A 14,156-nucleotide genomic window follows, 5' to 3' on the forward strand; every position below is an offset into this window, starting at 1 on the left:
TGGTAGTAGCGCCTGGGGTCCGGAAGCGCCACACCACCGTGTCGTTTAGGCAGCACTAGGTAGCGGCAAGCCAAACACGGCCGCTTACCCGCCCACACAAAATCGGTGAAGATCGACTCAACCTGTTTCAGGAACACCCCCGGGAGCGATATCGGCAGTGTTTGAAAGAGGTACAGCAGTTTGGGAAGGATCGACATCTTCAAAATATTACACCTGCCGAGCCAGGAATGGAGCCCCTTTCCCCCCCTCTCTTTAAACTGACCACGGTATATCATGGTTGCTGAGTCCTGACACCGTGGTCAGTTTACATACCTCCGTCATCCGCAGCCCTGCACTGTCCTCCCCTTCCCCTCCCTGCCTGTCTGCTCCTGTCTGTGCCCACCCCTCCCCTCCTGCTGCTCTCATATTTAATATAAAATCATCCCATCCCCTCTGTAATATAACAATAAGTATCCCTGTGTCTGTGTTATAGAAAAAATATGCCGATCTGTACCTATATCAGATCGGCTCCTGACGATCACGTGACCGTTCGGTTCTCTCTCTCCTCTTTTCCCCTCCTCCCCGGCTGACTTCAGGACATGAGCTTTAGGTACAGATCAGCTTATTTTTTCTATAACACAGGCACAGGGACACTTATATTACAGAGGGGATGGTATGATTTTATATCAGTGGCTTGACAGCCACTTTAAATGTGGTTTCTGCATTAGTTTTATTTTTCAGACTAAACATTTTTAGAAAGTACAGAAAATCAGATTTTGCCAAAATATGGTGTCCTTGTCCCTTTTTTGTAAGCAGAAAAGAAAGCATAGAGAATCCTATCTGTCTGTTTGAAGTTCAGCCAGTGTGACAATTATGGATGCCACTGTAGATACAGTGGATGAAAAAGTGAAGACACTGGAAGTGTTATGTGCAGGATTACAAGAAAACTAATGCAGCCACCAGGACTGTTAAATTAAATTACAGTTTTTGGGTTTAGATATGGTTTGACCATATTTTTTTATTTTCCTTTTAACGTCTTTCAGGACAACACCTTGAGAGATGGCTCCTCCCACTTGGCAACAGGAAGCACCACTTCCTTTAAACTTTAAAAGGAGGCTTCTCCCCACAACTCATCCATTTTTGTGTTTCCTCTGGCCGAGGAACACCTAGTGGGGAGTCAGGAGCTCTTAGGTGCTGTCCTGAGACCAGGAAGCTCCACCATACCTACTTTTTTCTTTAGAGAGTCCGTTCCTCCCACAGTGCATGAGCTGTTGTTTGGATGGGCTCCCTCTCCTTTGGTGCTCAGGGAGAGCATGCACTGGTCAGGTGAGCGCTGCCCCTTGGTGGCGGCAGACACCGTCGGTGGACTTCTCCTTTTCTTCTTAGTCCTGCCTGCCAGTCTGTTTATACAGGTGCCGCCACCATCTTTTTGGATGCGAGTATTGACTCGCCCAGAAGTAAGGTATCCGGTGAGGGGCGGTGCTTGTGGAGCAGGTGCCACCCCTCACCGGATACCTTATATGAAGGCTGGAGCCTGTCTGGGCACATGAAGTTTTGTGCACCTGGGGTGACCCTGGTGAGAAATAGGTTGACTCACTGGGACGGTTTGTCTTGTTTTTTTTTTTTTGGTTATGGCAGGCTAAGAGCTCTGACCTGGCGGTTGAAATGAAATGCCCTTCATGCAAAGCAAAGTTTCCTGAAGGTTGGAAGAAAACACTGTTGCATTGACACCCTGGTTAACGAGGAAGCTTCTCCTGCATGCAGCGATTTAATCGCATCTGTTAAAGAGCTGGATGCTACCATTCAATGCTTTCGCTCTTCGCTAAAAGGGTAACTCCACTTTTGTGGTGGGAAAAAATAACAAAGAAAAACAATATAGCATATACAATTGCGACACAAATCGTTTTGTAATTGAATTATTAAAAATTACATTTCCTTTTCAATCTACAGCTGTTGTAATTTTCTGAAATTGCAATGCAATATGGCTACCTGGAACTGTTCTGTACACAGAATGTGTACTAACCACACCCTAAAACATAATTTCCTGCTTGTGTGATTGACTCACCAAATTTCCCAGAAGTCTGCTTAAGATACAAGTCAGTTTTCGGGCCCCCCTGCCATAAAAATGTAATTTTTGGTGTGATGCTCCTAGTAGGAACACATCTAAAGGAATGCAGGCCCAACAGCTTTCCTCATTAGAGCCCTGCAGCTGATAGGTAATTATGAAACCACTCCCATTTGATCCACTCAATACAGAGGCACAGAGAAACAAACAATGATTTCTTCGGAAAAACAATGTAGGAATCTGCAACAAAGTTTGTTAAAATACTTATAATGTACATAGATCACCCAGAGGGGAATGTTTTTTTTCTCAACAAAAGTGGAGTTACGCTGGCATTTGAGGACATGGGAATGCTAAAAGATCCCATGGAAAAAAAGGATGAATCAACAACTTAAAAAAGATTGGCAACCAATCATGGACAATCTCAAGCCAGCTATGGCAACTACTTGCGTATCTAGAAATCTGGAGTACTGGATTAATCAACTCAAAGCACGTATAGCAGATTCGCCCAAACAAGAGATCCTTGATTCTTTTTCCACTGTGTCAAAGACCATAGTCTACAATGCGGCGGCATCAGCAGAATCCATAAGGATGACCGCAAGATCTGCAGCCCAAGCTAACTCAGCCAGAAGAGCTCTGTGGTTGAAGACCTGGCCAGGTGATGCGGCATCCAAAAGCAAGCTTTGTGGTATTCCGTTTATGGGGGATCTGCTGTTTGGTCCTGATTTAGACTTTGTTTTAGACAGCCGACAAAAAGAGTTCATTCCCTGTTAAGAAGAGAAAACAACCAGCTAAACTGCTTTTTCGACCTCAAAGGGCTCCGGAGCAAGATGGCAAGCCCCAGGGGAAAGGAAGAATTGGTCAGCGCAGAGGGCTAAAAGGAGAGGAAGTGTCCTTTTTCATCTTCCTGCATCAGCCAACAAAACACAATGACGATTTGATATTTTGTCACAAACCTTCCAAAGGACACAACAAAATCCCTGGCTATGAAGGACCTGTTAAAGAACCTGATGCGATGGGGGGTTGTGAGTCAAGTATCACCAGAAGAACGACATCAGCGATTCTATTCCCATATCTTTCTGGTAAGGAAGCTATCCGGAAGTTTTAGTCTCATCCTTAACTTAAAACAGTTGAATAGGCCAGTCCTGTACAGAAGATTTCGTATGTCAGGAATCTGTTGACCAAAGGATGTTTCATGGCATCGATCGATTTAAGAGATGCTTACCTACATATTCCCATAGCCCCTCATTACCAAAAGTTCTGGATCTACAATTCAATGCCCTCCCTTTCGGCCTTTCATCTGCTTCTCAGATTTTTATGAAGGTAATGGCAGAAGGCCTTGCTCCTCTCTGCGAGTCTCAGGAGTCTCAGTAATCCCATATCTGGACGACCTCCTCTTTGCTTCTTCCAGGGAAAGATTGCAAGAAGACCTGGGCAAAACCCGCAGTCACTTGGAAACCCTGGGTTGGTTTGTGAACCTTCAAAAATCACACTCCAGCTCAGCTAGTACAGTTTCTGGGTTACCAGATAAATTCAGTAGAGCCAAGAATCTTCCTTCCAGAAGAGAACAACAAAATCCAGAATGTAGTAGCTATGCTACAGACAAATCAGGAGATGTCAGTCAGAAGGGTTATGTCAGCCCTAGGGACCCTATCCTCAACTATGCCAGCCATTCAATGGGCAAGGCTCCATTTCAGGCCACTCCTGCTGAAGGTTTGGGATCACAGTCCAAAAACCCTAGAAGCCAAGATAAAGGACCCTTTGGTGGTGGAGAAATCAGTTGATCTTTTCAAAAGGCTTATTATGGACGTTTCTGATTGAAATAAGAGTTACAACGAATGCCAGCATGTGGGGATGGGGGGCCCACTGGGATCAAAATCTGGCACAAAAAGTTTGGTCCCAAGCCGAGGCAATGAAGTCCTCAAACTGGAGAGAGCTTTGGCTGCCTTCTCACCAAACCTCCAGGGATCCCATGTGCAGATTTTATTAGACAATGCCATTGCCGTGGCTTAAACAAGGGGGCACGAGAATCAAGGCCCTTCCGTTGCTGTCAACAAAAATCCTGCAGCGGGCAGAAGTTCACTTGCTTTCCTTGTTAGTGGACCATCTCAAAAGCACGTTAATCGATGTGGCAGATTTTTTTGAGCTGATGGGAAAATTCAGGAAGCAGATTGGAGCCTGAATCCAGAAGTCTTTGCATTAATCACCAGCACTTGGGGCATCCACAGGTGTACTTGTTTGCTTGAAGAGAACGCACAGCTTTCTCAATTCTTTTCTCTCCACCGAGACGACATCTTGCCCTCACTCAACTTCCTGCCTGAGGGGAGAGCAGACCGGATCAATTTCCCTGCTACTGGCGGGTCCGGTAAGTGGGGAAAACGACCTGGAGGTCCCCTCTCCCGCCGCCCCCAAAAGGGTGATCCTGCGGCGCATCTGCCACTGGGACCACCCTTATGTTAAAGCGGACCGCCCGCAGTTTAAAAAAAATACCACTGGGGTTATGGCAGTTATCTGCTGCCATAACCACGGTATTTAACGTCCAAGTACCGACGTAAAACTGCAGGGGGTGGTCCGAAAGTGGTTAAATATAGTGGCTGCATTGTTTTTCTTTTTGGGGCTTTTTTTCCCTTTATTTTCTCCTGCTGATTATGTCAGCAGCACACTGACTGTTTTAAAGTGACAATTCTCATTCACTCCACTGCATCCATGGTTGTCACAGTAGGACAGGACTGCAGAGAATTCTCCTGTTCTTTTTGCCATAACCTAGATTGGGGGGGGGGGGGGGGTTCTGTAATCTTCAGAGATAAATACACTAAAACTTCTAATTATGCAGTACAGAATGTTATCAGCTCACAATTTCCAACATGATCAACTATTTTTTTTTCTGCATTTATCAAAAGGATATAACCAAACACTTTTCAAAATGGACAAAAGTAACCCTCTAGTGGGATTTTGTAGGGCATGAACATCAACCTGGGTAAAAAGAAACAACTTTATTCAAAATAGTTAAAAGGACATGACAACAAAAGTCATAAATTTATGTGACTGGTGGCAAAAATGGATCAAACAATGCACAGATAACCACATAATGACTGTCTGAGATCATCTGGCAGAGAGTGGCCCGATGTGTTTCGAACACAAACTTTTTTTTCTTCAGGGGCAAATGGTTAAAGTGCAGATGCCCTCTATGAATATACAATATCAACAATTATACATAAAAAAACATCAAAAACAAAAGGTCATATGCTAATACGCATAAAAGAAACTTTGTATTCTTTATATAAGCAAATGTACAAACTTATGCATGAGTATATCACATGTTCCACATCATTAAAAACACAGGGATTTGTTTGCCAAAGCATGCCGTCCAGTGTTCACATTGGTCACTTGTCCAAGTGTCTCCAACCGCAAGGGGCAAATGCAGAGAATCAAGGTAGTGACTACTCACTATGACTGCCAAGAATGAACAGAGTTGTCAAAATGCAAAAATATCCAGTTTATAGATCATATAAAGGGTTCAGCGGCCTGCTATGCCTACCTGAACTTTACTATTCAAGAGGTACACCACTGTTAGAGTTCTAAACTGGGGTATGAGCATAAAAGAGAAAAGGAGAGTGCCACCGGAGTAAAGGGCCCAATATTCATGTGCTTTACATAAGTCTAAAAAATAATAAATTAATGAAAAATAACTAAGGGAGAAATGCTTTGAATAGAGGGACCTAGATTGACCCATATCAATAATTTATATTGGGGCTTCCAATAATATAGTGGCCTGAGCAACAAACAAAGATTTCTATGAATTGTGGCCAATTGCTGAGTATTTTCTTACCCCAAGTTAATCATAGCAATCCCACAGCAGATCAGCATGACATCTATGGCTGAGGCCTCCACCTGCAATGAGCCTTTTATATAGGAGGGTTCTGGGGAGGGATAACTCCTGCCCCTGTGCACCTGGTTACTCCTAAATAGTTATGCCCCTAGGGCAGTTGGCGCACGGCGCCACCCCCATTTCCCGGTCCCGAAGGCGATGTTGTGATAGTCTGTACGAAGACTTTATGCACTGCATGTGCAATGACGTCACCCGCAGTCCAGCGCATGCGCCCGATAGCTAGGGGGGTGCCGTCGTGTCGTCCACCCACTGACGCAGTCATGATCATGTGATGATCGGGAAGTGACCCGATCTAGACCAGAAGGGAGGCCAACTGAGACGCTGAAGCAGCATCCCAGACGGCTTCCGGGCGGCGGGAGAACAAGGGACAGTTTCTGACCACTGCCATCTAGTGGATAAACTGGAAGATGTGCATCAGCAATTTATAAAAAATATTGCAGTTTACGAAAACAGCATATACACTAGGAGTGTCATGGAAAGAACTTATTTATCTATATACACATTTCTAAATATAGATATAATTTTGATTTTATGATGTACTTAAAAAAAAAAAATAAAAAAGACAAAAAGAAAAAGGACTGCATCCAATACCAAAAACAATTGTTTATACTCCTGTGGCACTCTCCCTTATTCTCATACCCCAGTTTACAACTCTTAACAGTGATGTACCTCTTGAATAGTGAAGCAGAACAGGCCGCTGAACCCCTTAGAAGATCTATAAACTGGATAATTTTGCATTTTGACAACTGTTTATTCTTGGCAGATTTTTCTGTTCAGTAGTCCTACCTTGGTTCTCCGCATTTGCCCCTTGCGGTTGGAGACACTTGGGACAAGGGACAACGAGCTATGTGAACACTGGACCGTCTGCATTGGCAGACAAATCCCTGTGTTTTTAATGATGTGGCACGTGATATACTCATGCATAGGTTAGTACATTAGCTTATATAAAGAATACAGACAAAGTTTCATTTTTGAGTATTAACATATGACCTTTTTGTTTTTGATATATATAAATGTTGATGTTCTATATTCATAGAAAGCATCTGCACTTTAACCATTTGCCCCTTAAAAAGAAGAAAGTTTGTTTTTGAAACGCGTCGGCCCACTCCCTGCTAGATGATCTCTGACAGTCATTATATGGTTATCTGTGCATTGTTGACCAATCGCATAATTTTTTTATGACTTTTGTCATGTCCTTTTTAACTATTTCAAATAAAGTTGTTACTTTTTAGCCATGTTGATCATGCCCTAGCCCTAAAAAAAAATCCCACTAGAGGGTTACTTTTGTCCATTGCTGAGTTTCTAGGGATGTGAGCTATTGCTATATATCTCCTTCCACCAAACTATCAAACCCTTTCAATTATTTATTTACCAAACCAAGTGGTACCATATAAAAGCGGTTCATTGTTAAGGTTTGCATAACCTTTAAGGAGCGTTTTTTCGTTTGTTATTCCTGCTGTTTACCTGTAGATTCTATTCAGTCTCATTGCAGTTTTTAATGCTTATCTAATGATGTTTATTACATTTGCAGCTGCCAAGGTTCTTGTGGAAGCAAGCAAATTATTCTTTATACAGAAAAGATGTGGAGTTTATCAGTAGCATATTTCACGTGCACTTACGGTAAAGCTGAGCTCCGATTGTTGTATCTTCCTCCCATTTTTTTTTTTTTGTTTTTCCTCCTTTCTTTTTTTCTCATCCTATCATTCTTCCTGTCATCTTTTGATCTTTTGTTTGTCTGTTCTCTTCATTTCACACTCCCTCAACCTTGTTTTCTTCACTTTGCTGAAAGATTACTAAGTTGCAATCAGATGGCCTTCCAGATACTTAGGGTGTTTTCACACTTGGTACGATTGCCTGGTCCGAACCCAAGCCCCCGATGGACTGTGTTCACATTTGATTTTTGTATCCGAACCGCGGTACACTTGTGTCATCAAGCTGCAGCCGGCGCGTACTCATGTTGCTTGGCAACCACTGTAAACGAGAAGGTGCCAAAATGGATAGCATTGTTTGCTTTGGTACGATTGCGTTCTCATCAGAAGCGAACTGTACTGGAGTTCACATGAACCGTACCCCAGACCACCCTTTTTAGGTGGACTCGGGTACGGTTCGCGGGTGCGCACCCAAGTTCAAAGACAGTGTTCACATCATCAAAAAGAGCCGAATTCTGACGTCAATTGAACCCGGGTGCGCACCAAAAGTGCTAGTGTGAAAACACCCTAAGATATTACAAGTCCTGGTGTACTGATAGGCCATGCTGGAATTTGCAGTTTCTCAACTTCTGGGCTGATGCAGATTGCTAGGCATATACTTGATTGTATGAAATATGCCTTATGAAATAGAATAAATAATAAGTTCTTTAATTCAACAAGCCAGATTGTAAACTTTGCAGCAGAAATGTCCAAAGAAACATATACTTCAGATGTTTTAGAAGTATAGTACAGTATATTCTGGCTTGCCCGGGGCTTTCACTGGCTTGCCCGGGGCTTGCGCAATCTTGCTATCTTCTGGTGTTCCTATTTTGCCTTTAAATCTGATGCATGCTACTTTGCCTTAGAGAATATTGTCAGTCATTATATTTATCCTAATCTGTGCATTGGGCAAAATCAATATTTACTGCCTGGAGTATGCATAGAATTTCCAAAGTGAGCTGGAAGAGACATTACAGCTGCTGTGAGGAGGTAGAATGATGTATAATGCATCAACTACTTAAACGCACGCTGTTTAAATTACATTCTCTCTTCAATTTCTGTATGTGGATTATGGCACTGTAATTATTTTAATAAAAAAAAACAAAAAAACATCCAAGTACCTTTTTACTAATCGATATACAGCTGTCACATGACCCATCTCTTTCCCAGCCTGTTTGCGGGGAAACATAAGCAGGAGGAGCTTCTAGTCCTCTGCTGTTTGGTCACCTGTTCAAAATGTGTAAATACACATATTGGAAAACAGACTAAAATAATGAATATCAATAAACAGTTTTAAACTGTCATACAAATATACTGTATATTTGAAATCAAATCTTTATTTTCGCTATCGTTCATTGACGAACCCTAACAGTAGGGTTATACTGCTCCCTACAGGAGTAGGACACTAGGCAGAAAAAAAGTTCTGGCTACGCCTGTGGGCAGTCCCAGGGGGTATACCCTCTCTCCCTGCTATAGGATGTCCAATTTAATCTGCCTAGTCAGGAGTAAGGACCTAGTTCCTTGCTGGGATCTCTGGTCCAGGCAAAAGTATTTTTCTAGATAGATTTTTCTCCGGATTTTTTTTCCTGTGAGATCTACAAGGAACTACTGGGCAACAGGCTGGATATATAGTTCAAGTGGTCACCCCAGCCGGCCAGCGAGCGCGCGCAGACCCTAGCTCCATGCTAGGTTGGCCGCGACATAGTCCCACCGGACAGGGATTGGCCTTGCGAGTTAAACGCCCCGCCGGGTCGCATACAACCGGGTCTAGGCCTGAGTGGCAGCGTTCCTATTGGCCGACAGCCCCCCACTTCGGCGGAGAGAGGTTCTGTCAGGAGATGGCGCCCGCCTGTTCCAGGTATGGTAAGTAAATGTTCCTCTCCCCCTTGCGGTTTTTGGGGTAAATGCGGGACCATCCTTAGGAGGGTTGGACCCCTGCACCCCCCCCCCCTTACCTGCCCCACCCTCCTCCCCTCACTACTGGGGCTATGGGACGCTTGAAGCTACTAAGACTGACGGTGTGGGCGGGGGGGGGGGGTGCGCCGCCAGCTACCGGTGATTGATTGTGTGTGGGGGGGTTCACCTGTCACTTCCAGGGCCTCTTTCCTTTCGATCCCATCCAGAAGGCTGGTGGGTCCCCTCGAGGGCCCCCAGAAGCTCTGCAGGCTGCCCGGGGCCACCATTTTCTTGTAGCCCATGTGCTATTGAAAATCGGCGGCCATGTTTGTGTAGTCCGGCAGCCATTTTGTGGTGGATCCCCATTGAATATCAATGGCGGCCATGTTTTTGGAGTCCCTAGAGGCATTTTTTTTTGTGGTGGAGCCCCTCCCTATACCCTAGTTCTTTTTCTCTGCTGATCGAGATCGCTGCAGACACGTGCTGTACAGACGTTCTGGGCCTTTCTGGTGCATCTCTGGTGTGGGTGGTGAGTCTGGGGGGGTCTCTCTCTCTCCCTCTGCTGGGGGTCTTCAGTGCGCTCTACAGCGCGGTGGGACGTTCTTTTAAAAAAAAAAATAAAAAACATTTTTTTCTCTTACGTCCTCCGACAGTCGCCGCCTCTTCATATTCGTCACATATGGGGTATTAGACTTTGCTCCGAAGGAGTAGCTAGGCAACAGAATATGTTAACAACAAAACTTTTAACATATCCCACCCTCAAGGGGTGGTCCCCTCAGTCAATACCCTCCTACTTCCTGCAACCATATCTCAGTTTTAATGTCTAGCTTGTCAGGAGTGGCTGGCTCTCTCTGTGCTGGGACTTTCTGTCCCAGACTCTTTCTTCTTTTTAAAATTTTTGTTTGAGTTTTCTCTCTACCTTTACTTAGCTGTTATTTTGTCAGCGTTAGTTAGTTCTTCTGATGAAGAGGATCATGCGGACTGGGTCTCGGGCTGATCCCCCTGGTCGCAGGTCGTGGGTCAGTGGCTTCCCAGTCTGCCATCGAGCGTTCAGCCAGGTAACGCTCCTGGCACAGTGAACGACCCATCCCTGTTCGGTGCAGGGATGATTGGTGAGGTGGCTACCTCGCTGGACGCTGTGCGGTTTCTTAACCCCCATTGTATGCGTCTTGAATGCGACTCTCCCTGCCTCATGTGCAGCGGCTGGTTCGCCTGTGCGGGTCCCCCACGCCATGTGAGGTAAGTGTATTTATGTGGGGACCTGTCAGTCTGGGACTGTGTAACCTGCCTCTATTCACACTGCTTGTCTCCCTATCTCTCGGCTGCATGCTGTGGGCTGCAAGGGGGGGGGGGGAGCTGTATGACACTGTGTGTGTCAGACTGGTCAGTGTGAGAAGCTGTGTGCTGTGGGGCATGTTTTTTTGGCATGTTTGGGCATATACAGCGATCGCTGCGGCGATCTGACATGTATTCTGATTTTGGAATGTAATGTGTGTTTTAATGCACTGTGGAGCGGCGGTTTCGGCGCCAAACGACGCCATTTTGCCTACACTCGCTCCGGCCGCATGTTTTACATGCATGGCGGCCATTTTCTTGTAGCCTCCATAGGCTTACATAGAGCGCCCTGGCAGCATCACTTCCTCTTTCCAGGAACACCGATCGAGGCAGCAGCAGCGGCGAGGGTCTCCTCAGGTTTTACCCTTCTGTTCTTGCTATCCATTGCCTGTGTTCAGTTTGCATATTCCCTGTGGGGGTCTTATTGTGCTTGAGTGTGGTGCGGTGGGCTGCGCTTGCCGCGCTTGCTTAAAAGGGGCAGTTAACCCTTTGTTGTCTGGCATTACAGGGGCAATGGATTCTCAGGAGGGCAAATTTCCTACAGCATTGGTGGAAAGCCAGGGGACCGCTATTTCCCCCCCAGGGGGGGATTTAGCCACTATTGTGGCTGGCCTTGCTGCTCAGGTGCAGATGCTGGTGGCTGCTCAATCTACTAAAAGGCCCAGAGTTGCTCTTTCCTCTGATTCTGAGGGTGAAGGTGATGGGGCTGTTATGGCGGGGGCCTCCTTATCGGGGTCCCGCTCCTCTCTTGATCTAGTGGGGTCTGAGGTGGAGGCTGAAGTTGAGGGGGTTGATAATTCTCCCCCTGGCTCGCCTGAAGAGCTTGCAATCATGGATGAGTTGATTGCTTCCATAAAGCAAACGCTGCGTTTGCAGGACGAAGTGTGTCCCCCCGCTGCCTTGGCGGCTTATGGGACGCAGAGAAAACGCAGGACGCCGCAGGTTTTTCCCTGCAATGATGATTTTCAGCGCGCTGTTAAGGATCAATGGCGCAATCTGCGCAAACCTTTTGCGGTGCCAAGTAGATTCAAGCTGCGTTATCCTTTTTCGCCTTCCACTGATGAAAGGTGGTGTGTGCCTCCCCCAGTAGATCACGCAATTGCGGTTTTGAACAAAGCCACTGCGATTCCTGCAGAGGATTCCCCTGTGTTCCGTGATGCCACGGATAGGAGATTGGAGTCTCTTGCCCGTCATACTTATTCTGTTACGGGTTCTATGCTTAAGGCTCTGTTTGCTTCTCTCATGGCGGCCCAGGCGATCGCAAGTTGGACGCAGATGCTTAGGCGCGTCCTAGTGGCCGACTCGGCCTCGCCGGCGACCCTGGATATGGTGGATCAAATCCACCAGGGCGTCATGTATCTGTGTGATGCGGACCTGGACCTGGTTCCGTTGGCTGCACGTGTGCACAGCGTGGCGGTGTTGTCTCGCCGCCTGGTTTGGTTAAAATGTTGGTCGGTGGACCAATCTTCACGTAAGACCTTAGCCAATCTACCTTATGATGGGTCTCGCCTTTTTGGGGAGTCCCTGGATGTGTTGATTAAGGGGATCACCGGGGGTAAGAGCACTCTCTTGCCCCATTTCCCCAAGGCTAAGGGGGCTTCTGGGAAGAAGCATGCTAATTTTCGGCCCCCTCAGGGGTCCTTTCGTGCCTTTCGGTCGCACTACAAGGGCAAACCGTTCAAAGGTCAAGGCTCTCAGAAGAAGCCCTGGTCTGGTAAACAGAAGTCTGGCCAATCCGGATCTGCAGCCCATAACAGTTCGGCCTGAAGGGGCGCCCTCACCCAGTTTTGGGGTGGGGGGGACGCTTGCTCGGTTTTCTTCGGCCCTGGTTGGCCCGTGTGCGGGACAGATGGGTTCAGGAAATCGTTCGATCTGGTTACAAGATCGAGTTTCTCTCTCGGCCGGAGAGCAGATTTTTTCCCTCAAATCTTCAACTGTCTCCAGAGCGCTTGCGGGACCTGCACCTGGCGGTGCGGGACCTGAGGGCTCAGGGAGTGGTGGTTCCGGTGCCTCATCGGGACAGGTTTCGGGGGTTTTATTCCAATCTGTTCACTGTGCCCAGAAAGGAGGGCAAGGTTCGTCCAATTCTGGACTTGAAGGCTCTGAACCGCTCTGTGCGGGTTCGCAAGTTCCGCATGGAATCCCTGCGGTCGGTGGTGGCTGCCCTGGTTCCGGGGGAATTCATGGCCTCCATCGATTTGAAGGATGCGTATCTTCACATCCCCATTTTCGAGGGTCACCAGAGATACCTTCGATTTGCCATTGCGGAGGATCACTACCAGTTCGTGGCGTTGCCCTTTGGTCTCGCCTCGGCTCCGCGGGTCTTCACCAAGGTGCTTGCACCGGTTCTGGCATTATTGAGGGCCCAGGGCGTTTCTGTCCTGGGGTATCTGGACGACATTCTGGTTCGGTCTGCGACCAGCCAGGGTCTGGAGAAGGACCTGTCTGTCACGATGCAAACTCTGCAGGAGTTTGGTTGGACGATAAATTTTCCAAAGTCGACACTGAGTCCGTCGGTTCGTCTTCCCTATCTGGGAATGATTCTGGACTCGGTGCAGGCGAAGGTCTTCCTGCCGGAAGACAAACTCAGGACTCTCCAGGAGGAAGTCAGGTCCATCAGGGACGTTCCGCACTCGTCTCTGCGGACGTGTATGAGATGTCTGGGATTGATGGTCTCGGCCTTCGAGGCGATTCCATTCGCCCAGTTTCACACGCGGGGTCTCCAAGCGGAGATCCTGTCCAGGTGGGACGGGCGACCTCAATCTCTGGATCTTCAAATCTCGTTGAGTCATCGCACCAGAGGAAACCTTCTGTGGTGGCTCCAGTCCCCGTTGGTGTCCGGGGGCAAGTTGTTTCGTCCGATCTCGTGGACGGTAATCACCACGGATGCCAGCCTGTCGGGCTGGGGTGGAGTTCTGGGCGTTCTGTCCGCCCAGGGGACTTGGTCGGAGGGGGAGTCTTCCCTTCCGATCAACATTCTGGAATTGCGTGCGATAAGTCTCTGTCTTCATCGCTGGACGGACCGGCTGCAGGGCTGCCCGGTTCGGGTGCAGACGGACAATGCCACGGCGGTGGCCTACATCAACCACCAAGGGGGCACCAGGAGTGCCCGAGCGGCTCGAGAAGTGGCCGACATTCTGTCTTGGGCCGAGACTCATGTCCCGGCGATAACGGCGGTTCACATTCCGGGGGTGGAGAACTGGCAGGCGGACTATCTGAGTCGCCAGACCCTGGATCAGGGGGAATGGTCTCTCCACCCGGCTGTCTTCCAGATGTTGTGCCCGAAGTGGGGTCTTCCAGATGTGGA

At 47.4% G+C, this 14,156-nt stretch overlaps 1 protein-coding gene across 1 annotated transcript in view; it reads left to right on the forward strand.

Annotated features, from left to right (window-relative positions):
- LOC309560191 (uncharacterized protein C6orf136) overlaps positions 1-14,156 on the forward strand; it is a 70,882-nt gene that overhangs the window by 25,323 nt on the left and 31,403 nt on the right. Inside the window, exon 3 of the mRNA XM_082263764.1 lies at positions 7,462-7,550. Within this exon, the coding sequence (XP_082119890.1) occupies positions 7,462-7,550 (89 nt within the window). The remainder of the gene's footprint in view (positions 1-7,461; positions 7,551-14,156) is intronic.

This window comes from Pelophylax lessonae (genome assembly GCF_965119305.1).
Source record: "Pelophylax lessonae genome assembly, chromosome: 7".
In the NCBI taxonomy this organism is placed as follows: domain Eukaryota; kingdom Metazoa; phylum Chordata; class Amphibia; order Anura; family Ranidae; genus Pelophylax; species Pelophylax lessonae.